General features: G+C 34.1%; 1 protein-coding gene across 1 annotated transcript in view; it reads right to left on the minus strand.

Moving 5' to 3' along the window:
- Cwc22 (CWC22 spliceosome associated protein homolog) overlaps positions 1-26452 on the minus strand; it is an 81366-nt gene that overhangs the window by 17516 nt on the left and 37398 nt on the right. The window contains exons 9-17 of the mRNA XM_074071213.1: positions 24777-24912; positions 24474-24680; positions 24330-24392; positions 20091-20198; positions 18604-18685; positions 14578-14638; positions 3973-4050; positions 3163-3315; positions 1571-1698 (exon numbers count right to left, since the gene is read on the minus strand). Coding sequence (XP_073927314.1) covers positions 1571-1698; positions 3163-3315; positions 3973-4050; positions 14578-14638; positions 18604-18685; positions 20091-20198; positions 24330-24392; positions 24474-24680; positions 24777-24912 — 1016 coding nt within the window. The remainder of the gene's footprint in view (positions 1-1570; positions 1699-3162; positions 3316-3972; positions 4051-14577; positions 14639-18603; positions 18686-20090; positions 20199-24329; positions 24393-24473; positions 24681-24776; positions 24913-26452) is intronic.

A 26452-nucleotide genomic window follows, 5' to 3' on the forward strand; every position in this document is an offset into this window, starting at 1 on the left:
GAAATAAATAGCATAAGAACAATTTACTAAACTTGATTTTCAAAACTATACAATAAAGATTTTTTAAAAAAACTTTCAATATACAAACACACACAGAATACATAAATATATACAGAAATACACATATATGTGTGTATATATATGTATGCATATATACCTATGTATATATATTTTATGTGAGTATATATAAAAGAAAATGTTAACACTTCCTTTATTTTTACAACATCTACACATTCATATATAGCATTGTGGGAAGCACTGGGGAAGAGGTAGTCAATAAAGATCAAAGATGACGACTGAGTACATAATTATTTATCTTTAGAAGGGAACAAACAAAAAACACTAATAATACAATATAGTATGGGACATGTGTTTTTGAGCGCCACATTAAGTGACAACCAAATGGGAGTCAGGAAAAAGTGTTTCACAGAAAAGGGTAAAATATAAGAAGACTGACTAACTATCTGCTAAATAGGTCAGGAAGAGAGGCACTGCGAGCACTAGACACAGAGGTAAAGGGAAGCTTCAGACATGCTTAACAAGTGTGGCAATATTGGTGTGGCTAGAGTACATCTTGGTGAAGAGGGACCAGATGAGCTTGATAAAACAGATAGGGATGAAATACAACTGTATGAAACCAAGAGGAATGGAAAGAATGGCTCAGATACAGCAGAGAGAACCGAGTGGGGTCATTTGGTGAACTAACAATGGAAAGCAGGTTGAGGGGATAGAGACTTAATAAGAGGAATGAGAAGAAAGTGAACAAGTGATCAACTGTTAACTGAGGCAGAGAAGTGAAGGGAAATGAGGACTGAGAAAGACTACTGTGCTTGGCAGTTAATAACTGAGAAATTGAAAGGATGACATCAGCAGACTGGAGAAGAAATCTATCTATGTAGCAACAAGTGATCTGAATGGCTAGGAAGTAACAAAGTTGAGATAGGGATTACATAATGGTCCTAGAACAAAAGTGTAGTTCCATGTAATAATATGAACAACGACATGACTGATATTTATCTATATATGCTGTTATCCATTAATAACAAAGTATTGATTATTTTGATATTTTACTCAGAACTAGGGTAAAAACAAAAATAATAAATACTAATTATTAAAGATTCCCAGTGACCATGAAAAGATAATTTTGAGTGTTCTTTTTTTTTTTTTTTTTTCCCATTTTTGTGAGGTCTCAGATTGAAAACTTGAGATCATACACTGTTACACCCTTCCTGCCACTCCTCAAGCTTCTTCATACCTGGCTGTGACAGTTACTTGTCACATGTGAACCACCACTCACTCTTGGAACACACACACTGACAGAATCCCAAACTATCAGCAGCTCTCCCATCCTGAGCACATGACTCAATGTGCTAAGGGGAAAAAAAAAATGAAGGGCTGCTGGGTTGTGTGAAAGAGGTGTTAATTCTGTATTCAAACTATTCCGATAAAGAAAGCCCTAGGGCCTTAGCTCTTATTTTTCATAACCAAAGATAGACTTGCATCTGCTAAGATGGGGGAGAGGGGAATGTCTAAGGACAATAAAACTAAAATTGTTTCATGGTTAACTTACTCATCCTTTAATCTTGCATTAAGTTTAGGAAGACCCATATATTCACACAGTTCCTGGAAAAATATTTTAACAAAGATTCTACTAGATGATGTAGTGGTTTCTTCACTCAGTTTTATACATTCAAGAACCTAAAAATTAAAAGTTTAAAAAAAAGAGACAATTTTATTTGGTTTTCAAAAATAGGACAAAATGATCAATAAGTTTAAGTATCTCTTAAAATTATGATTTATTTTTACCTCCCACCAGAATTATCTCTGAATATCTTCCCTTATGCTGACATGTATTATCTCTTGGCAAAGTTTAAGACTACTTCTCTATTAATAATTTTGAAATGTTAAGATGTTACAGAAATGGATTTTCATTTTCTTTCTTGAGTAATGTGCTTTTTATAGCAGGGAAGACATCTTGTCTTGAGCATATAACACTGAAGTAAAGATTACTGCTCTTAAACTTCACTCATCAAAGTATAGTGCCTATGAGGCTTTGGGACAAAATGCTACTGTAGCATTAAGCTGCAGTTTTGTACAGCACATATAATACACATGAAAGTAAAGACAGAGAGAAACTGCAGGTTAAAAACAAACTCATGGAGAGATATTTTGGGGCAAATTACGACAATTATTATGATTAGGCTTCTGGGTTAGCTTACAAATGCCTATTTAACATAGCCTGAAGTGCTACTAACGTTATCCCATATATGTAACAAAAATGGTATTGCCTCATTCTGCCAATAGCTTATGATAATTCTACAATGTGGCCCTCTTTTGTCCTCTTATATATTATTTTTCTCCCTCTTTAAAAAAAATAAATTTCTCTACCAAGTTTGCTTTTCTTATAATTTACCAATTTTTATCCTGCATTATTGCCATGGATATACATTACCTCTTTCATGAAATGAATCATTGATTCATTTATATTCATTTCTAAGCCTCCTGTGACTGAACACACAGGTAGTAGCTAAATAACGGTGGTTGAGTGAACATTAACTGTGCAGTAAATATTAGCTTAATAAATACATTTCAAATTCTAATTTAGTGCACATTTCTCCATCAAGGATACCTTTTCTTTGTTCTTTGACTATGGCTCTCTTCTCTACTGCCTACCAATGTCAATGTCCATTCAAAAGAACATATCCTCCTAGAACAATGATTTCTCAAGTCCTACCAAGAATTATAGAAAGTTATCCTCTTAGGAAATAGGCACAATAATTCAGAGACACATAGGCCACTAAAATAGGAGAATACATCTCTTTTTTGTGATATGAGTGTGCACAAATGTGTGTATGCACAGAAAAGATGAATACACAATATTTTCTAAGTATAGTCCCAGCATCGCTATTAAAAAGCACTTTGATTTGGACCGCTATATAAATCCAGGATAGTATTTCTTATTCTTGCATCTTATTTAACCTAGTTTTTTGATCCCATTCTACATGAATATAATCTCAAAGACAGCAGTTACAGTAAAAGCATACTACTTTCATTTTAATTCATATTTCCTAACAGGATAAGTACAGCTAGGTTATAATTAGTACATATTTGAGAATAATAGAGGATTAGGACAGAAGTATAAATATTGACCCAACTACTTACACTCCATGGAAGTGAATCAGTGTATAGAAGGTGAGCAAACATCTTGGCAACATTTCTCAGTTTATTTGTTTCCAAGCGATGGATGGTATCATATTGCTCTTTGAATATACTTTCAAAAGATTCCATATATTCTTTTTTTAGCATGCAAAACCGCTAATAAATAAAAAATTATGTTAATACCAGTAAAAAGTGAATGCCAATATAATTATAATCATATTAATCCTCTTAAATTTACTGAATACAAATGAAATAGTTTTAATACTTTAAAAAATATATCATTACTAAATCTTTCTGTGCTATATGATGTTCACCAAAGTTTTATATATATGATCTCTATCTACCTGTATTTTATAAGCTAAAACAAAATTATACGTGTAGTTGACCCCGGACATATACATTTGTATACTATGCATATATTCTTCTACCTTGTGGGTAAAGTTTGGGTTTAAAAAACTGTTTTAGATCATACTTTATAATGCCTGAGCATGTTCCTAACTTTAGAAAATGCTTTGAGATTTTGAAAAGGCAGAGTTTAACTGTCCTCTACTAGGAAATTGTTACAAAGAAAGTAGAATTTCAAAAAGTACTAAAAAAATGACATGCAAAGTGAAGTGACTACAAACATGCAGTGGGAAAAAAGGAAACTGAAGGGAGAGGGAAATCTGAACCAACGGAGAACAGTTTGCTTTCAGCAAAGATATATTGTTGTATTAGATCACAAAGCAGAATGACTGATTCACTATATTCCTGTTAAGAATTCTGTTAGGGCTTCTATTAAATTCCAACATGAATAATGAGGCTAGAACTCACCCCAGCTAATAAGCCAAAAAATTTCTCATATGTCCTTTGTTGGGCACAGCAATCAAGTATCATATTGCAGAGTTCTTTCTGTTTGGAGAAAGAATTGGATTAATGATTCAAAACACGGTGGATCTATGCTATATGATGATTTACTAATGTGACTGCCTGTGTTTTTATATACAAGTTTAAAAACTTTGTTAACTTATTTAAAAAACTTCAATGTTCAGCTCATAATATTACAGTCTTTAGCCTGGCTGAAAGCATCTAAAGCTGTTTATGCTGATTTGATTAATTATAATATTCTAAGTACATTTCTTGAAAACCTGGTATATGAAACAGACAAATCAGGGAGACAATGAATATACTTTATTCTGAAGGATTCTATGTAGAGATCTTTGAACTATAGATTCACCAACATGTCATCTAGCAATTTTGTTGTACATCTATCAAAAATAACATATTTGGTGAGTACAGTAAAGGCAGAACATGATGAGTCTTCACAGAAGCACTAATGGGCATAACTTTAATATTAACCTCTTGTGATTCCAAGATGGCGGCTAGAGGGAGGAAGCAGAAAGCGAACATCCTATCGTGAAATCTTGGAGAGACGCTGGAGACACACATTGCAGGCATAATCACTGAGAAGAGGCATAATTTTGACCCCTCCACACCTCCAGCCAGCTCAGAGAATCTCCACTTCAAGTTAAACGGAGAAACCAGGAGGGCCCCTGGGCTGCGGGTCGCCTGCGCCCAGACGGCTTGGGAAGACATGGACCAGGTGAGCTTTGCAGTACTGCAGTACTCCCACAGACAAGCCTGGGCCAGAGCAGCATAGCCCCCTGGACAGACTGACCTCCACCCAGGGAAAAAAGGGAAACTGACTAATAAGCAATAAGAACAAATAAGATGTGCAGGAAAGAGGGTGGGGTGCACTGAACACCGAAGATCGGGGGAAGGGAATCCTTCCTGGGGCTGTAAATAAACAAACCAGCCTGGCCGGAGGGGCTATGGCAGAAGCAGGGGCGCGCGCCCAGCAACCAGGAGCAGGAAAGCTTGTGAGAGTGGCGGAGGGAGGAAAACTCCACAGGAGAGGAGGGAAGACCCACTTCCCACGTGAACTGTAAACAAACATGGCAGCCGGCAGGAGCAGCAGCACCACCCAGTAATCAGGAGCAGGAAAGCTTCTGAAAGTGGCAGTGGGAGGAAAACTCCACAGGAGGGGGGGAAGACCCACCTCCCACATGAACTGTAAATAAACACACAGGCCTGACAATGCTGGTGCAGTGTCACCTTTCCCAGTGCTTGGAAAGGGAAAGCTTGTAGCAGAGGCTCACGCACAGGAGAAATCTGAGTAAACAAAGCCTGCTGGGCCAGGTGAGTGCTAACCTCACCCCAGAGATCTGCATAAATAACACCGCCAGCAAGAGTAGGCTGACAGCAGCGGGCAGGCAAGCCACAGCCACAGATACCATTCTCAGAACTGTCTCCACACTCTTTTTTTTTCTTTTTCTCCCTACTCTTGATGAGAGAACGACCGAATTACACCTGCATGCTGAAAAACTTACTGAAACTGTACTTCATTTGAACTTGGGACACCTGGTGGGGGTTTATTTGTGTGTGCGTGTGTAGTTTTTTTCTACTTTATGCATCCCCTTTGATGAGACAACTACAGAACAACATCTGAGGCACCATTTCCAGGATTGGAGACTGAGACAGACACACAAATTATTAAGACTGAAACTTCACTGCATTTGAACTTGGAGGTTTTTTGGTTTTTTTTTTTTAATTTTCTATTTTTCATCTTATTTTAATTCATTTTTATATATAGATATTTCTTTCATTTACTTATTTTTTATTTTTCTTATCTTTCTATTTTATTTTTGATTTTCAATTCTCTGTCTCTCTAATGTCTGTTCAGCTTACTGTCGATTAGTACACTAACGCTCCCTGTTTATACCTTTGAAACTTTCTTATCTGATACCTTGTTCTGTTTTCTCCTTCTTGTCTGTGTATTTGTTTTCCCCCTTTCTTTACCTTCTTGCTTTCCATCTCAGCTCACCCTTCCATTCTAAATATTACCATTATTATTATTACAAGCTAGAAAATACTTAATTGCACACAGTACACAGACAGTAACAACACCAAAGACAATGACGGGAAGACAGAAAAAACAGGGAAACCAGTTTCCCCACAGCCAAAAATTAGTACAGGAACCAGAGGGGAATGAAGAGAACAGATACTCAGATCCAGACTCCAACAAAATGAAGATAAACTATGCCAAAGGACCCAATGAAGCCCACAAGAATAATTTAAAAGAAGACATACTACAGGTACTCAATGAGAATTTTATAGAGATGATACTGGATAGAGTCAACCAAAATGTACAGGAGACACTCAAGAAATTCCAAGACAACAAAAATAGAGAATTTGAAAAAGCAAAAGAAGAAATAAAGGAAACCATAGAAGCATTGTATAAACACCAAAGTGAAACAGAGAAAACGATGAATAAACGGATAAATGAACTCAGGACAAAAACAGACAACATTAAAGAGGAAACCACACAGGATATGGAAAACCTCAGAAAAAAGAATGAAACAGAACTGCAAAACAAAACGGAAGGCCAATCCAGCAGGATAGAACAAACAGAAGACAGAATCTCAGAACTTGAAAATGAAATGGTAATTAAAGGAAAAACCGAAGAACTATTAATTAAACAACTCAAGACCTGTGAAAAGAAAATGCAAGAACTCACCGACTCCATCAAAAGTCCAAACTTGAGAATCATGGGCATCGAAGAAGGAGGAGACGTGCAAGCAAAGGGAATGTGTAATATATTCAACAAAATAATAACGGAAAATTTCCCAAATCTAGAGAAAGATATTCCCATACAGATGCAAGAGGCCTCCAGGACACCAAACAGACCAGATCAAAATAGAACTACCCCGCGACATATCATCATTAAAACAACAAGTTCAGAAACTCAGGAAAGAATACTGAAGGCTGTAAGAGAGAAAAAACAAGGAACATACAAAGGTAAACCCAGCAAAACCACACCAGACTTCTCAACAGAAACATTAAAAGCAAGAAAAGCGTGGGTTGAGATCATCCAGGCACTGAATGAAAATAACTTCAACCCCAGGATACTCTACCCAACAAAACTATCATTCAAAATAGATGGAGCAATAAAAGTCTTCCATGATAAGCAGAAACTAAAACAATGTGACCACAAAGCCACCACTACAAAAGATTCTGCAAGGATTCTGCACACAGAAAGTGAAACCCAACTTAACCATGAAAAGACAGGCAGCACCAAACCACAGGAAAAGAAAAGCAAGACAGTAGAGAGTAACCTCAACTTAGGTACACACAATCAAACCTTCAAACAACTAAGACAACTAAATGACAGGACTCACCACATACCTATCAGTACTAACACTTAATGTTAATGGACTTAATTCACCCATCAAAAGGCACCACTTGATGAAATGGATTAAAAAGGAAGATCCAACAATTTGTTGCTTACAGGAGACCCATCTCACTGACAGAAATAAGCACAGGCTTAGGATGAAAGGCTGGAAGAAGATTTACCAAGCCAATGGCCCCTGAAAACAGGCAGGAGTAGCAATACTTATCTCTGACAAAGTAGACTTCAAACCTACATTGATCAAACGAGATAAAGAAGGACATTCCATACTAATAAAAGGGGAAATAGACCAAATGGAAATAATAATTATCAACTTGTATGTACCCATGTCAACGCACCCAATTTCATCAAACATACCCTGAAAGACTTAAAAGCATATATAAACACCAACACAGTGGTTGTGAGAGACTTTAACACCCCATTATCATCAATAGATAGGTCATCCAAACAAAAAATCAATAAAGAAATCCAAGATCTAAAATATGCAATAGATCAAATGGACCTAGTTGAGGTCTACAGAACATTTCATCCAACTTCTACATAATATACATTCTTCTCAGCAGCCCATGGAACCTTCTCCAAAACAGATCATATCCTAGGGCACAAAGCAAGTCTCAGCAAATATAAGAAAACAGAAATAATACCATGCATACTATCTGATCACAATGCAGTAAAAGTAGAACTCAACAACAAAAGTAAAGACAAAAACATGCAAACAGCTGGAAACTAAATAACACATTACTTAATGAACAATGGATTATCTATGAAATAAAAGAGGAAATTAAAAGTTCCTGGAAGTTAATGAAAATGAAAACACAGTCCTGAGAGGAAAGTTTATAGCCATGAGTGCATATATTAAAAAGACTGAAAGATCCCAAATCAATGACCTAATGATACATCTCAAACTCCTAGAAAAACAAACAAGCAAATCCCAAAACAAACAGAAGGAGAGAAATAATAAAAATAGGAGCTGAAATCAATGAAACAGAAACTAATAAAACCATACAATGAATTAATGACACAAAAAGTTGGTTATTTGAAAAAATAAACAAGATCGACAGACCCCTGGCAAACCTGACTAAAATGAGGAGAAAAAACCCAAATTAGTAGAATCAGGAATGCAAAAGGGGAGATAACAACAAACACCATGGAAGTCCAGGAAATCATCAGAGACTACTTTGAGAACCTATATTCAAATAAATTTGAAAATCTTAAAGAAATGGACAGATTTCTAGATACATATGATCATCCAAAACCGAACCAAGAGGAAATTAATCACCTAAATAGACCTATAACACAAAATGAAATTGAAGCAGCAATCAAGAGTCTCCCCAAAAAGAAAAGTTCAGGACCTGATGGATTCTCTGCTGAATTCTATCAGACCTTTAAAGAAGAACTGATACCAAGCCTCCTTAAACTGTTCCACGAAATAGAAAGGGAAGGAAAACTGCCTAACACATTTTATGAAGCCAGTATTACACTTATCCCAAAACCAGGCAAAGACACCTCCAAAAAGGAGAACTATAGGCCAATCTCCTTAATGAACTTTGACGCAAAAATCCTCAACAAAAAAATGGCAAACCAAATTCAACAACACATCAAAAAGATTACTCACCACGACCAAGTAGGCTTCATCCCAGGGATGCAGGGGTGGTTCAACATATGAAAATCAATAAACGTAATAAACCACATTAACAGAAGCAAAGACAAAAACCACTTGATCATCTCAATAGATGCAGAAAAAGCCTTTGATAAGATCCAACATCATTTCATGATAAAAGCTCTAAGAAAACTAGGAATAGAAGGAAAGTTCCTCAACATTATAAAAGCTATATATGACAAACCTACAGCCAGCATTATACTTAACGGAGAAAAACTAAAACCATTCCCTCTAAAATCAAGAACCAGACAAGGATGCCCACTATCTCCACTCCTATTCAACATAGTACTGGAATTCTTAGCCAGAGCAATTAGGCAAGAAGAAGGAATAAAAGAAATACAGATAGGTAAAGAAACTGTCAAAATATCCCTATTTGCAGATGACATGATCCTATACCTTAAAGACCCAAAAAACTCTACTCAGAAGCTTCTAGACATCATCAATAGCTACAGCAAGGTAGCAGGATATAAAATCAACATAGAAAAATCATTAGCATTTCTATACACTAACAATGAGCAAACGGAAAAAGAAGGTATGAAAACAATTCCATTTACAATAGCCTCAAACAAAATCAAATACCTAGGTGTAAACCTAACAAAAGATGTGAAAGACCTCTACAAGGAAAACTATACACTTCTGAAGAAAGAGACTGAGGAAGACTGCAGAAAGTGGAGAGATCTCCCATGCTCATGGATTGGTAGAATCAACATAGTAAAAATGTCGATACTGCCAAAAGTAATCTACATGTTTAATGCAATTCCCATCAAAATTCCAATGACATTCATTAAAGAGATTGAAAAATCTACCATTAAATTTATATGGAAACACAAGAGGCCACGAATAGCCAAGGCAATACTCAGTCAAAAGAACAATGCAGGAGGTATCACAATACCTGACTTCAAACTATATTACAAAGCAATAACATTAAAAACAGCATGGTACTGGCACAAAAACAGACATGAAGACCAGTGGAACAGAATAGAGGACCCAGATATGAAGCCACACAACTATAAGCAACTTATCTTTGACAAGGAGCTAAAAATATACGATGGAGAAATAGCAGCCTCTTCAACAAAAACTGCTGGGAAAACTGGTTAGCAGTCTGCAAAAAACTGAAACTAGATCCATGTATATCACCCTATACCAAGATTAACTCAAAATGGATCAAGGATCTTAATATCAGACCCCAGACTCTTAAGTTGATACAAGAAAGAGTAGGAAATACTCTGGAGTTAGTAGGTATAGGTAAGAACTTTCTCAATGAAACCCCAGCAGCACAGCAACTAAGACATAGCATAGATAAATGGGACCTCATAAAACTGAAAAGCTTTTGTTCATCAAAAGAAATGGTCTCTAAACTGAAGAGAACACCCACAGAGTGGGAGAAAATATTTGCCAACTATACATCAGACAAAGGACTGATAACCAGAATATACAGGGAACTTAAAAAATTAAATTCTCCCAAAACTAATGAACCAATAAACAAATGGGCACGTGAACTAAACAGAACTTTCTCAAAAGAAGAAATTCAAATGGCCAGAAAACACATGAAAAAATGCTCACCATCTCTAGCAATAAAGGAAATGCAAATTAAAACCACGCTAAGATTCCACCTCACCCCTGTTAGAATAGCCATCATCAGCAACACCACCACCAACAGGTGTTGGCGAGGATGCGGAGGAAAAAGGAACCCTCTTACACTGTTGGTGGGAATGTAGAATAGTACAACCACTCTGGAAAAAAAATTTGGAGGCTACTTAAAAAGCTGGCCATTGATCTACCATTTGATCCAGCAATACCACTCTTGGGGATATACCCAAAAGACTGTTACTCCAGAGGCACCTGCACATCCATGTTTATTGCGGCAGTATTCACAATAGCCAAGTTATGGAAACAGCCAAGATGCCCCACCACCGACGAATGGATTAAGGAAATGTGGTATCTATACACAATGGAATTTTATGCAGCCATGAAGAAGAACGAAATGTTATCATTCGCTGGTAAATGGATGGAACTGGAGAACATCATTCTGAGTGAGGTTAGCCTGGCCCAAAAGACCAAAAATCATATGTTCTCCCTCATATGTGGACATTAGATCAAGGGCAAACACAACAATGGGATTGGACTTTGAGCACATGATAAAAGCAAGAGCACACAACGGAGGGGTGAGGATAGGTAAGACACCTAAAAAATTAACTAGTATTTGTTGCCCTTAATGCAGAGAAACTAAAGCAGATACCTTAAAAGCAACTGAGGCCAATAGGAAAAGGGGACCAGGAACTAGAGAAAAGGTGAGATCAAAAAGAATTAACCTAGAAGGTAACACACACGCACAGGAAATTAATGTGAGTCAATTCCCTGTATAGCTATCCTTATCTCAACCAGCAAAAACACTTGTTCCTTCCTATTATTGCTTATACTTTCTCGTCAACAAAATTAGAGATAAGGGCAAAAATAGTTTCTGCTGGTTATTCAGGGGGTGGGGGAGAGAGGGAGGGGGCGGAGTGGGTGGTAAGGGAGGGGGTGGGGGCAGGGGGGAAAATGACCCAAGCCTTGTATGCACATATGCATAATAAAATTAAAAAAAAAAAGATTAAAATAAAAATATTAACCTTCTGGTTGACAAAGGAAAAATGTAAAAAATAACAGGACAAAAAAAAAAAAACCACATTGGTGGCTGAATTTTCTAGCCTGAAAATAAATGTTATGCATATAAGTTTATCTATACCTGTATCTATATAAATAAATGGAATCACTATATGATCAGCTATTTAGGTTCCTTGAAAAAACTTGAAAATTCTGTTCAACTAATAAATAAATCCCTGATCAGAAAATATTATCATCACAAGTGATTTATACTTAACTAATTATACTTTTAATTAATAAATGTTATTAATTCCTGAAATAATCCTAATGATTGCAGCAGCTTCATAGATGAAGTAACTTGGGCAACATAGTGAATGGAGAGGAAATGAAATAGGCAGAAATTCATTTTTGCACCATCACTATAGAACTGACTATCTTTTTCTAGAAAACATTTATTAGAAATATCTAAAATAATTTTTACAGAAATATAGTAACTGGAATTTATTTGGTTTCTTTAAATAGAAAGCATTCCTATAAAAACAAAATATATCTTCTTTCACTTAAGTTTTATCTTTATATTTTCAATTAACCATTTTGTCATAGTCAATAATACAGATGTAACCTAAGTAAAAATTGTAAATGTATACAAAATTAGGTAAATAAGCAGTTACTGTACACATCTATGTAAATTTATGTCAGAGAGTTCAGGGCGAGGGGTTTTCAGTGTAGCCAATCAGGGAAACCAGAGAAGCATAAAACAAACACTAACTGTGCTGTGCAACATGGGAGCCACTAGACACATGTGGTTATTTAAATTACTTAAAGTTACATAAAAGTGAAATTTTGGTTCCTAAGTCACAATGGCCACATTTCAAGTAATCAAAAGCCACATGCGACTAGTGGCTGCTGTACTAGACAGAATGGAAATATTTCCATCAGTACAGAAACTTCTACTGGACAGTGCTGCTCTAGGAACTGAATAACTTACCCTGAAACAACATAGGCAGATGCCTTACTCTAAAATACAAGGTATTTCAGATGACATAATATTGATAGCATTTTTTAAAAAGCATCCATTACAAGTTAACTCAATTAAATGTTTATAAATGTCTAGTCCCCAAAACATAAACTTTGTTAAATTCCTTATTAATTAACTTAAAAAGAGGCTTTTCTAAATTCTTCTATATTATGTTAACTGGATATATTAAAATTCACTTTCAACTTTTCCTACCAAAATTGTGTTTTGCAACATGGCAGTTAATCAGATTATAAACAAGAAAATATGGTAATATGCCAATGCATTGCTAAAAGTCAACACTACCTGCAAAACAAATTACTATCTTCCCTACACTAAATGCAATGATAAATTATTCCCTATGGATTATCATAATTAATTATTTTAACATTTCAATTAAATGTTAGAACAATTTTAGGAGCTTCTGATTGCTTGAAAATAGATGCACTAAGATACCTTCAAATATCATCAGAATATGGTGAGACTGACTCCAGAAAAACTGTCCCCTGGATTAATTTTTATAATGACTTAATAATTTTGCTCAAATGAAACAAGAGCATACATTAATTACTTTAATTTCAGTGTCAATTATAATTTTAAAGGTTAATTTACTATTTACTTTCTTCCAAGGATGACATGCCAAGTCCAGCCAGAGTATAAACAGGGAAACTTATTAATATATATCAAACAAACTTTAAAAAAGAAAACCAAATTTTTAAAATTTGAAAAGAATAAATTTTCTCAAAGTTCCATACCATGACATTTTAGGAATAAATCTACATTACAGAACAAAGATTAGCAAATTTATTCTGTAAGGGACCAGACAGTAAGTATTTTAGGATTGAGAGCCAACACAATGTCTCTGGAAACTACTTATTTTGCTATTGTGGTTGAAAACAGCCAAGGCAGGGGGTAGAGGGTAGGGGAGAGTCTGGCTGTGTGTGTGTGGTGGAGGGGTGGTGGGGGGCGGAGGAATTAGTAAATCAATGAAAAGGCATTATTTTATTCTAATGAAGATTTATTTATAAAAATAAACAATGGGCCTGGACCACAGCCTACCAATCCCTTAAGCCTTAAGACAAACAGTGACTTAGCTCAGATAATCAAGAACTAGAAGAGCTAGAAACTGAACAGACCACTCTAGCTGCTACATTCAATCCAGCATCTGTGTGGAATGTACTATATGTAAGGCAAAGTGAAAAAATAAAATCACCAAATCTTTGCCTCAGGTTCCCAGGGCCAAAATCTAGAGGAGCAGAGAGCAATAAATGTAAGAAGACAGCCAGTAAAAAAACATACAATATAATTTAACTTGTTCAATTTGATCTTTATTATATTTGGGATTAGGGTTCTGATACTTTTGAGAGTCAAGTATATTGAGTTATAAGACAATGAGTCCCATGAGGTTAAGAGAAGGCCCTATTTACTTTATGAATTGTTAAAACCCTGACACATGGCAAAGGGTATAGTGTATGCTGAATACACTGATTGCTAAATGAATTAATGAATGAAATAAATAAATGCTTCTATATCCAAGTAGAATAATTTCTACCAGAAAAGAAAGCTTTAGTGAATAAACACAGTGAACCAGGAATTAATTAATGAACAAATTTCCTATTGTATTTAAGTCACAATTTGATTTATAGGCAACCACCCAGAAATTCTATGTAAAGTGTGGTGTTTCTCAGAGTATATTTTTCAATGTATTATTCAATCAGACAATTCACTGGAGTGATTTGCATATATGAAATAACTATAGGACTCCTATAAGCTTTGAGTTATTTTCCAGTTGCAGAAAACCTAAATGTTAAAAGTGAATATTTAGCATTGAGCTATTGTTCCAATGCATAAAACCTACCTATTAAGTGCCTTAAACACTTTTATAACCAATATGTCCATGTAAATAGGAAATAAAAAGTATTAACGTACTGTTTGACTTTCAGGAAACTCCATTTTCAGCAACTTATGAGCACATTCTTCAAAATCTAAACTATGGAGATAAGATAGTCAAAATGGTTAAAAGTTTACAGCAATAAACTATAGCAGTCTTTTGTATACATGGTTATTTTACTACTGTTTTTGAATCATTTTTTAACTGTATGATTCTACTGCATATATAAAGCAAACACAGCTCTTGTCTCATAAAGACTGAAGTACTAATACATACAACAGCATGGATGAACCTTGAATTATGGTAATTAGAAGAAGCCAGACACAAAAGGCCACATACAATATGAATGTATTATCTATTATCTAAAATGTTCTGAATAGGCAAATCCACAGAGAAAGAAGGTGAAGGGACTAGGGAGTGACTGCAAATAGGTTTAGGAGTGAGAAAAATGTTAAAAAATTAAAACTTTAAAATATTACTACTTTGTCTTAATAAGCTTAAACTTTTAACAAATGTATTTTCAATCACCAATCACAAACAGACATCTAAATTAGTAACAACTGGAAGTAAAAACACCTGTAGGTTACTCTCCTGATTTAGGTTCATAAATAATTAGAATTTCAGAAGGACTTAGAGATAAACTGAGTCAATTCTTTCATTTTGTAGAGGAAAACAAAATCCAGAGGAGTTTGTGAGATTTGCTCCTAGACATAATCCCAGAAGTGAGACCTGAACACAGGGCTATTTTCCATTGTGAAAGGCTATAAAAAGCAGTAACTAATATTTAACATGAAAAGTAGTTTCTTGAAATGTATATTATGTTTACAGAAACCAGTAAAAAATCTTAAGACAGGAACAAACATAAGCCAAATTTCTCCTGCTTACATTAAAATCTCAGCCTGGAAGAGTAAATGATGTAATAAAACTTCATCTACTTTTACTAGATGTTGCAAACTTTTTTACATTTTCCTAAGTATTTTCACTATGCCCTGATCCAAGGCAGGAAGAGGCAAAAGATGTTCCAGGAGCCCAGTATGACATCGCATTTAGTGTTTAATCACCATTTTTACAAGTGATCTTAGTTTACCCCCAAACAAGGCATCTTCATTTTAGTTTTTAAAAAGTGTAAAAACAGTAAATAAAGTAACTTGTATAGGAAAAAATGCCTTTAAAGTGTTCAAACAGATTGAAAATACTTTCTATATACTTTGCCTAAGAAAATTGGCAACTTAATATGAACTCAATGCTAATATATTTGTACCTTTTGTAGAATGCTCAATCTCTTCTTCTCTTGAGATCATTAGTATAAAATCATCATCCAACTAAACATAATGATTATGAATCTAGTTTTACAGTTATTTTTCAGCTTATATTACTCTTATGCTTATGAAATAAGCACAATTGGGTAATAATCTAAGATGGCACAAGACAATGGAATAAAAAGAAAACTAAAATAAAAAAGAAATAATCCACGCAGGAGATTTTTGTAATAGTAAAGAATATCTACCATTGACAAACTTCAATAATAAAATAATAGAAAATATTTTAAAAGATGTTTTCTTTTCTCGTTCTAGCAGAATGAAGTCTCAGGAAAAAAAAAAAAACCCCGCCATTTCTGATAAACAAGTTAAATAAGTAATAAAAAAAAGTTACTACTTTCCTTTTATCTAATAATTATGAGGGAAAAATTTTGCTTGTTCTATGTTTTAAAAGTATATGATGACTCTATACCCAGGCTTGTTTTCAAGTTGCACGAATTAAAAATAATAAATGAGTTAAAGTTGCTTGAAAATTTAGACCTTATCTTATTAGGATGCTAAATCAAATGATTACCAAGTTTAATACAAATTAGTAATGATTGAGGGGAGGGTAAGGAAAAAAAGACATTACTAATTTACTATATTCTTGATATGATGCCATTTTTCAAGTTGCATTTAAAAATGATTTTGTTAATGTGTCCAATTTAAGAAACTTTAGATTGGTGAGGACATGGTTGTCCATCTCTGATGCTACAACTTCAATAATGCAAAGCCAGACTACAGCATCACTTAAAGTAAAAACAAAAACACTTTCTGATTGTCTCCATTTGAATTTTTTTGTACTGATCAATTGTGCATTAATTCTTTATCAACATTTACTTCTTAGGAAATATAATAGTGAAAAAGAAGGGTCAAAGGGCATAAAATAGTAAACCCTTAACTCATGTTTCCTTTTTTTGGACAGGGTCTCACTACATAGTCTAGGCTGGCCTTGAATTCTTTTTCTTTTTATTTGTTGGTGGTACTGGGATTTGAACTTAGGCATCTCATGCTTACTAGGCAGGCGCTCTACTGACCCATGTTTCTGAAAAGTTTTCTATAAAGAGTCTACCCATCAGTAATGTTTATGTGTATCCAACAAAAATCAAGAGTATATTACTTAAGAAAACAAGCCACCTTGACTATTTTAATGACCAATAACAGCACTTCTTTGCTTAGAAACTTGATACTATTTTAAATGTTTTTCATCTCCAGGTCCTTTAAGTACATGTCTATTGAACTCTTTTGTGTTTTTCTTCTAACACATACATGAACCGTTTCGTATGGTAACCTTTGTTAGCATGACAGGCATTTAGGGACTAGGACTCTTACTGAAATTAAGTTTAGTACCACTATGTAACAGAAGCTGCCACTTATTTCTTAGTACTTAAATTTTTCATCTTTTTTGTGATATAGAGATTACCAAGGTTAAAGGTCAACTTAAAAAAAAGTTTCTTTTAAATAATTATTCAAAGATTTCCACTGAAACTTGTCAAAGTCAATATTAATAGCAACACTAAATCTGAATCTACTGCTATACCTTGTTACTGTTGAATTTCTTAAAAAGGACAAACGAATGAAAGGTCAAACTATAAAAATATTTAACTTTAACAATAATATGTTGTCTTCTACTTTATGCAAAAAAATACTGAATATTTTTCCATGTGAAAGGCAAAGAAAAAAGTTAACCCCCCCAAAATTTCTAACCAATGTTCTGCAGTTTAACATTCCTTTTTCTGAAGATGAATCTAAAGCAAAATTTTTAAGACAGACTGAAAACAAGATGACTCCTACTTAAGAATCATTATTTTTATTACATCATACTAAATGAAGGTATACAAAACCTAGCAACATAAACTGAGGAAAATCTTCCTCCAGTGTAAAATGTAAACACTGTTCCACTAAATCAACAGGTTGATCTGCATACAAAATAACAGATGCACTAAGCATTTATCATTCTCATGTATTGCTTTTTAAAACCAACTCATAGCCTTTAAATGAAACAGGTTTTATTTTCATGGCATTCTAGTACCTCTTAATACTGTTTTAAAATTAGACTTCCTAAGTCTAATTTCCAATTCCACTTATATTTATTTACATCTGAATAGCAAATCAGAGTCCTAAAGTCATCAAACCAGTGCTTCTCTTCTTAAGAATCAGAATTAGACACAATAAGGGGCTGAGGGAGTGGCTCAAATGGTAGAGTGCCTGCTTAGCAAGTGTGAACCCCTGAGTTCAAATCCCAGTACCACCAAAAAAAAAAAAAAAAAAAACCCACAAAATCACAAAAGTAGGGGGAAAATTACATTTTCAGTATATATCTAAATACTGTTTTAGCTTTTAAGACAGTTACTTTCAGGATTTTATTAGTGATATTTAACTATGAGAAATGACAGTTAACAATATTTACTTATGCAACACAAGTAGTTCTTTTGAGTAAATTCAGACAATTCATCCTTAAAGCAAAGATTTCATTAGTGATATTTAACTATGAGAAATGACAGTTAAAAATATTTACTTATGCAACACAAGTAGTTCTTTTGAGTAAATTCAGATAATTAATTCATCCTTAAAGCAAAGAACAATCAGGTGGGCCAAGTGACAGAGGTACAGGTAAAGTAGTATGAGAATGCTGAAATGGTATCTAAACAGAGTCTGGTCTTCTGTTACCAGATTCTAAACTGTATCTCTGATCCTGATCTCTTTAACTATACCTTATCGAAAAATTTAAAAAAATAAAAGGTTGACTGAGCTACAATGTCTTACCTTGACTGGATAGCCAGATATATTGTACGACGAAATGAGACAAGATTAATTTCGGTTTTGTCATGAATAGTCACTTTTTGTCCTAAAAGAAATTAAATGTAACTATTATGAAACAAAAAAACATGAAGAAATGAAAATGAATCTCTATATAATATTTCCCATAAATCTATTTAGAATCCCTCAGAATTTAGTAACAATAGATTCTTTTCTATTGTGTAAAATAGCATTTATTTCAAGTTTTTTGCAATATCATTTTCTTAGTTCAAAATTGAGAACCAGGCCATAAAAAGTATTTTTGTTTGTATCATTTGTTTATTTAGATACTATAAAAGGCTCTACTCATGCTCTTATGTGATGAACTGTAACTTACAGGTAGAAAGTCAGGATTTTTTTTCATGGGCTGGGGTTTGAACTCAGTGCTTTGCACTTGCAAATCAGGTGCTACTTGAGCCACACCTCTAGTCCATTTTGCTCTGGTTTATTTTGGAGATGGGGGTTTTGCAAACTATTTGGCCAGACTGGCCTCAAATCGCAATCCTCTAGATATCAGCTTCCTTAGTAGTTCGGATTACAGGTATGAGCCACTGGCACCCAGCTTAGAAATTCAGTTTGAGAGCACACTCGATCTGGATTGGATGAATCCAACATAAATATGTGTATTTGTCAAAATTTTGGGTTTTTTTGTCAAAAAAACTTTCCTTATACTATTTGCTTTTATGTCAGCAGTATTTCCATATAAAACAAAGGAATTCTAAAGTAAAACGTAGTACATGAATAGAGGATTTTAAGGAGACACTGGAAAAGAAGTAAACCCATTATATAAAATATATTACAGAACAACAATTTCACTATAAGGCAGAACTAAAACACACTATATCCTAAAAAAGAAAGATACACTTTTAATATGTTAAATGTGCATTACCTGTAAATAAGGACCAGTTTATGTATGTTCTGATATTTAACAGAAGTAAAGTTATGAGCTTATTTTTCTGTGAAATGATGTAATCAAAACTGAAGAAGAAGAACATCATGCCTCCTTCTGTATAAATATAGCTTTTGACCTCCCCACTCTTATTTTGCCAAAATGAATAGCAAATACCTAGTCATTCACATCTGTCACATTCATTCCAGAGTTATATAAATCACATGCACTTAACATGAATGTACCTTTTTTATAGGCTTAAAATGTCAAATTAAAAGTATACTGATAATAGAGTAGCTCAAGAGGTAGAGAGCTTGCCTAGCAAGTGCAAGGCCCCAGGTTCAATCCCCAGCACTGATAACTACAACAACAAAAACTCATGACAAATAAAGCTTGCTTCCTGGGGCTGACAGTATTTTGTTGTTAGGTGTAGACTTATGTTGTAGGACATTTAACAGTATCTCTAGTCTGATACATGTAGCATTCCTCTGTCTCCCAACAGATTAAAAACTTTAGAAATAATTTAATTCTAGAGCATTTATACTATTATTTGAATAAGATTTACCTTCTTCATTTTCTTCCCCATCTTCTTCTTCTTCTTCCTCCTCCTCCTCGTCACTACTTCCAGCATCTTGGTCTGTGTTTGAATCACTGTCTCCTTCATCAAGTATTTCTATAAGGCAGAGTAAGTTTAAGAAAAAAAATAAAATAAAATAATGAGCAAGATAGATGTATTTCATTCTGAGAAGGTAACTCTCTGAATTATGTTTCAGTTCACTGAAATCCAGTGTTGTAACAAGGATCATCCAGCAAGGATGATTACAAGCTTCATGTTATTACCTGGATGTTAAAAAAGCACTAAAACTGATTTTACTATGTATCATTCTTCTGCCATAGAAAAATGGCCAAATGCCAAGGAGATGAGAAGAACAAAGAAAAAGTAGATAAAGATTTTTCTGAATGAGAGCACTGGGGAAAAAAAAACAAAACTAGAAGCTAGCATATAAGAGCAAAAACACTGTCTCATAGTCTATTATGAAAAGCTAAGGCCAGATGTAGAAAACAAGAATTTAGGGTAAAATGCACTTGGAAAGGCAAAGAGAAGGAAATAAGTCCAAAATTTAGTGTTCACTTTAAATAAATTGTAATGAGATTTTTATTAAAATGTACACTTGGCAAATTGAACATTACAATTTATCTGAAGCTTTTTATGGGGCTGGGCCATTGTTTAAGTGGTAGAGTGCCGGCCTTAGCAAGTGTGATGCCCTGAGTTCTAACCTCAGTACCACCCAAAACAAAAAACAAACAAACAAACAAAAAAACCAGAAGTTTAAAATCCTTTAAGAAAATTGGTAATATAATCACTTTATTGGAGCATTTCATAAAATACAACTCATACAAAAGCGTGATGTACCTAATGGACTATATAAAGTCAATCATTGTATTAATAGAAAACAAATGATGGAGGCTAAAATTATACTTTGCCCAACATTGCCGTTAGCTTGACAAAAGATTTTGCAAACCTGGTCAACACTTCTATTTCTATTTTTAGTAAGCTTATAATACCAAGTTTTAGAATCAATGGATTTTTAGGAAAATTCTAGTTTCTTTGTATTTAAGTACCATATAAATCAGGAGTCACATATTTATTTAATGTTAACAGAGAATGTCATACTGTAAGGAACAAATCATTTTTTTACAAAATTTTGGAGTTGTCATTCGGCCCGTATCTGATTATTTCCAACAAATGTGACTTTGATAAATATAAGTCTAGTTTATTATGCAACACAGCTCAGACAGACTTTTAAAAGAACAAACTTATTTAGTATTCATAATAGGAAGACAGGCACTACTACTGTTTTCCCAAATGCTGTATAATCTAAAACCTAAGTACACCTGGATCACTCTAAGGTGCTAATTACTAAAGCTGTGCTCACTTCCTGCTGTGGCTGGTTTTTGAATGTTAGTTCTAGAAGAACATTTTACTAAAGAATGAAGGTCAAATGAATTATCTAATAGTTTACATCATCTTCTGCTTCTCTCTCTACTTTAGAATCTACTCATTGAAATCAGGTAATCACAACTGAACTTCATTAAATGAGTATAGCAGTGGTTTAAAAGAATAGTCTAGGGGATTTGCAGAGTGGCTCAGGTGGTAGAGGGCCTGCCTAGCAAGCATGAGGTTCTGAGTTCAAACGCCCAATAATGCCCGTCCCCCCCACCTCAAAAAAAAAAACCCCACAAAGAATAGTCTAGGAGTCTGTTGGGGATCCTGAGATCTGTCTGGTGGTTTGTTAGGTCAAAACTATTTTCACAATACTAAGATATTATCTGCCTTTTGTGCTGTGCTGGTAACTATGATGTTCAAAAACAATGCTGGTTAAAACTGCTGTAATTCAAGCATAAATTGAGGCACTGAATTGCACTAGTAGTCCATGCATTCTTTATAGTCACGCAGTACGGAAAAAAAAGCCTATTTCACTTTAAAAAGTCCTTGATGAACACATAAAACATTAATTTTATTAAACTGCAGTCCTTGAATATAGGCCTTTGTCATAATCTGAGTGACAAAATATGAAGTTCAAATATGTAAAACTTCTATTGAAAGTGGATTGTGCAGTGGTGGTGGTTATCTCAAGGTCAGCTCTGCTGTAACTACCTGAACTACAAGAAAAACAGCTGCTTTTTATTCATTTTTACTTGGACTGAAATGGCCAGCAATCTATAACTGGTATATAGATTGCTGGGATATAGGTATTTGGTAGGCATTTTCACAAATACAAAGAAAGACTGTCATTTCAAGGAACACAACTATTTGCATCATGATAAAATTCAAATTTTCAAGAGAAAATTTGATTTTTGGAAAACCTATATCCATCTATTATTCCTCTGAGCTTGACAGTTTCCCAAACTTGGACTCTGCTGAGAAGGTAAGAGCAGTATTAACAAATGTGATTTCTTGATACTATATTAACATGTTAAATTGATTTTGATAATGCTCATATATAAACATTTAGAAGATGTGCATAACTCAGCAAGTCACTATTTTACAAATGATCAATGCAACATGTTATAAAATGCATGGCTTAATCCACTGAAAGTGACATACCACTGGATTTAAAGGTAACAGTATGAAAGTTCATTGATACCATTTAAGATTTCAAATTCAAATTAATCTTTAAGCAACTATTAATTGTTAAATATTGGCACAGAATAAAGGAAAGTACATGTTCTTATCTAAAAAGGTACACTCCTCTCTTTCCTACCAATGTATCTATGTGACACTGGACAGTGAATTGCAACAGAATGAACATAGAAACAGATAAGGAGTAGCTACCTATTTTCTATTAGGCCAGACATTAATTTACAAAATAAATATGCGATTCTCCTCATTATATAAATTATATATAAATTTGTTTTCTAAAGTAAATACTTTCATAAAAATCTGTAGTTTATATCATGTACCAGTTTTATTATTTTGAAATGAGTTAACATTAAGTATTCTTTTATGTTCTCAGGTTTTATTTCTAGCATAGTAAATACCAATAGATAGAACACATAAACAGAAGCTCTGTGGAGTCAATAATAATTTTCAAGAATGTTAGGGGATCCTGAGACAAAAGAATTTAAGATTGATATAATAAAGGAAAAGCGCTGTATTTCTAGGTATGGCCAAACACCTAGACCCTAATGAAACAGACAGGAAACTCCCAAGTTTAAAAAAGAAAGAAATCATACCAGGCATAATAATTTCAGAAAAACTACTTGGCACCTTTTAGGGAGACTGTAGGAAAAGGAAGTTCATAAGAAAAGAAGGCAATAGATTTAAGAAGTTGTCTATGTTTGGAATGGAATAACAGACAAAGGAATCTGGCCAATGCAGTGAAAAGCTCCCAAGAGATCAAAAATGAAAAAGAGAAACCATTTATCATACCAGATTTTTAGGATACTGTATAGAAATGGAAGGCTTTTTACACTTTTCTTTCCTTTACTAAACACAACTAAAACACAAAATGGAGGTAGAGACAGAGTTTGATGGGTCTTCCCTCTCCTCTCAGAAGTTCCACAGAACTAACTACTTCTCAGAAAAAAATCCCAACTCTAGGGGAAAAAACCCAAAAACTACTACAGAAGTAGACCTGGATATTAGCTTTAGGAGAAAAATAACAAAAATATAATAATATGAATAGTAATAGCATTTTCTGAATACTTGACCTGTGGCAATACAAAGCACACACAAAATACTTTATGTATTTATTCTTCCAATAACAAGTAACATTTATTCTTTTATCAAAAATGTAGTTTGTTCCAGGCCACTTAGCTAGTTAATGTCAAAGACAAAACACAAACCAAAATCTGTCCAAAATTACTATACCTAATGATGTACGAATAGTGATTATCAATTATGGTTTATCAGGAACTAGCATGTGATCAATGTTATCAGAAAGATATCAATCTCTCATCAAGAGATAACAAGTTACAGCACTTTACAATAAACATATTACTTAACTGAGCATCAACTGGATGGCAATGACTCAAAGTGGTAAAAAAGTTAGATAGACTATTGGTCATCTATGAATACTTCTTACGGGTGAGATTTAAGGGTTGCATATCTTAAATGGGGAAAAAGAGGAACAATGGAGTAAATAACTCAGAATGAGTAATACATGGGAATGCAGTAAAGAGCACACATTTTAGTCAATGAAGATCAGTGATAAATAAATATTCCTTTCTACCAATATTACATAAGTATCTACATTGCTTCTACATTTCAAAACAAACTATTTTGTAAAATTTTACATACCTTTCTTAATAGCTTTGTACTTCTCTTCATTCTCCATAAAGTTAGGATCCATCTTGAAAACATCTTAAAAAATAAAAGTTAAGTGTTATTTTCTGTATTTATATTTTTTGGTGCCCTAGTTCCATCTCCCACCCCCAGACTTACTAAGAACATCTTCTGGATTATACTCATCCTCCAAAGGGAGCATGTGGGTAAACTGATCATCTTCTTCAACTAAATCAAGTCCGTCTAGGATAACAGGGTGGTCCTTGAATCCATCCTTCCGTACGGCAAACATCACTTCAATCATATACTGAACTCTTTTGTCAATTTCAGACTCATGCAGAATGTTTCGAAGGCGTTCAAAGATAGCTAAAGACAGAAAGAAAAAGACAATGAAACAAGTAATAAATGTTGTAATAGTAAAATAAAAAAATAAGAATATGTAAATCAAGGATATATACTTACCATTGATTCCTCTTGGTGACACTTGTGTTAATTTGAGGCCACATTCCTTAAGAAAACCAATGGCTACTTCAACACTATCATCTGTTGGCCTTTCCAGGAGCAAAGTGAGCATCTCTAAGCACAGAACTTCATGTGCCTAAACAGAACGCGTGGAAGAGAAAATGCTTTTAGATATTAACCTGGTGTTGATAATTTTTAAAAAATTAGTAAATATTTTCTATAATGATTATACTGTATGATACAGTTTTCCTGTCACTTTCATTATGAATCTATTAAGAATTTACAAATGATCATTCCCAAATCTTAACTTACAACTACTTAAGTTAATTCTAGAAGAAATATTCATCTTAGCCATTATGTACAGAAAATACAAGATAAAGTCAAACTGTATATCAAAAATCATGAGCTTTTTTTTTGAGACAGCATCTCATGCAGCCCAGGTTGGCCTCAAACTCACTATGCAGTCTGAACTTATGATGCTCTTGCCCCAGACTCTGAGTGCTGGGATTATAGGCATGATTTCCACACCTGGCTTCTTGTACTAATTTTTAATAATTATTTTTATAATCATTATATAGGGAATAGTGATATAATTCCTTCTATAATATCCTTTTCAGTAACAACTTTTTATATCCAATTCCCAATACATTCTATAAGCAACTCTCAAATAGCAACTAGTCCTTGTAATAGTTCCTCTTTTGTAAATTAAGATAAACTATTTACACAGGTTATGTTCAAAACATATTTATTAACAGTGTCAGTTACAGTGGCAGTAAAAATGCACTAAGATGTTTTCCTGTGAGAAGAAAATGAACTACAAAGAATATTCAAAGTACCATCCTTATATACCTTCTTAAGTCAGATACTTTTTGAGATGGGAAGGCAAGAAGTCAGAATTTCAACTCAGGAGAAAATTCTCTACACCCTGTGTACAAGATCAAAAAAGATCCTCTTTTTTTTTTTTAGGTGTGTGTGTGCGGGGGTGGGGGGGGAGGGGAGGAGGGTGCTAAATAGCCTTACATAAGTGACAAGAAAATAATGACATGTGCCTAGTTGGGAAGGTGAGAATTTTAACTGCTTTGTAGCAATATTAAATCTCCAATATAGGTGTAACACACATTCAAAACCAGAAACATATCTCTGTTGTTACAGACACGTGATACTGAGTTTCCCTGAGCCTGAGCAGCAAATTATGATTATAGTAATTGTCATCATAGTGACTAGTTTAAAATCTAACACATTTCTAAGAGTACACACTGGAAATAAACTTCAGAGGTAAGAATTAAAATATTGTTCAATATTAGAGAAATAATAAGTATAATTTTAAAACTTTTCCTCACATACATACATGACATTGGATATGATAATATAAGATGGGCATTCTGATGTGTGCCTGTAATCTCAGCACTCTGGAGGTAGAGGCAGGGGAATCGAGTTTGATGCCAGCCTGGGCTACCTAGTGAGTTCGAGGTCAGCCTAACCTACATAGTGAGACCCTTCAAAATATCAAGTGCTCAGTGGTATAGCCCTTGCCCAGTATATGCAAGGCTCTGAGTTCAATCCCCCAAAACAAAAAATTTATATACCTATTAACTATGTATTAGCAGGGATTAGAGATTTTGGTTAGAATACCGAATATTTTCATGAACACCAGGCACAGACAAAGGAGTGGAGGA

This window comes from Castor canadensis, chromosome 4, assembly GCF_047511655.1.
Source record: "Castor canadensis chromosome 4, mCasCan1.hap1v2, whole genome shotgun sequence".
Classification (NCBI taxonomy): Eukaryota; Metazoa; Chordata; class Mammalia; order Rodentia; family Castoridae; genus Castor; species Castor canadensis.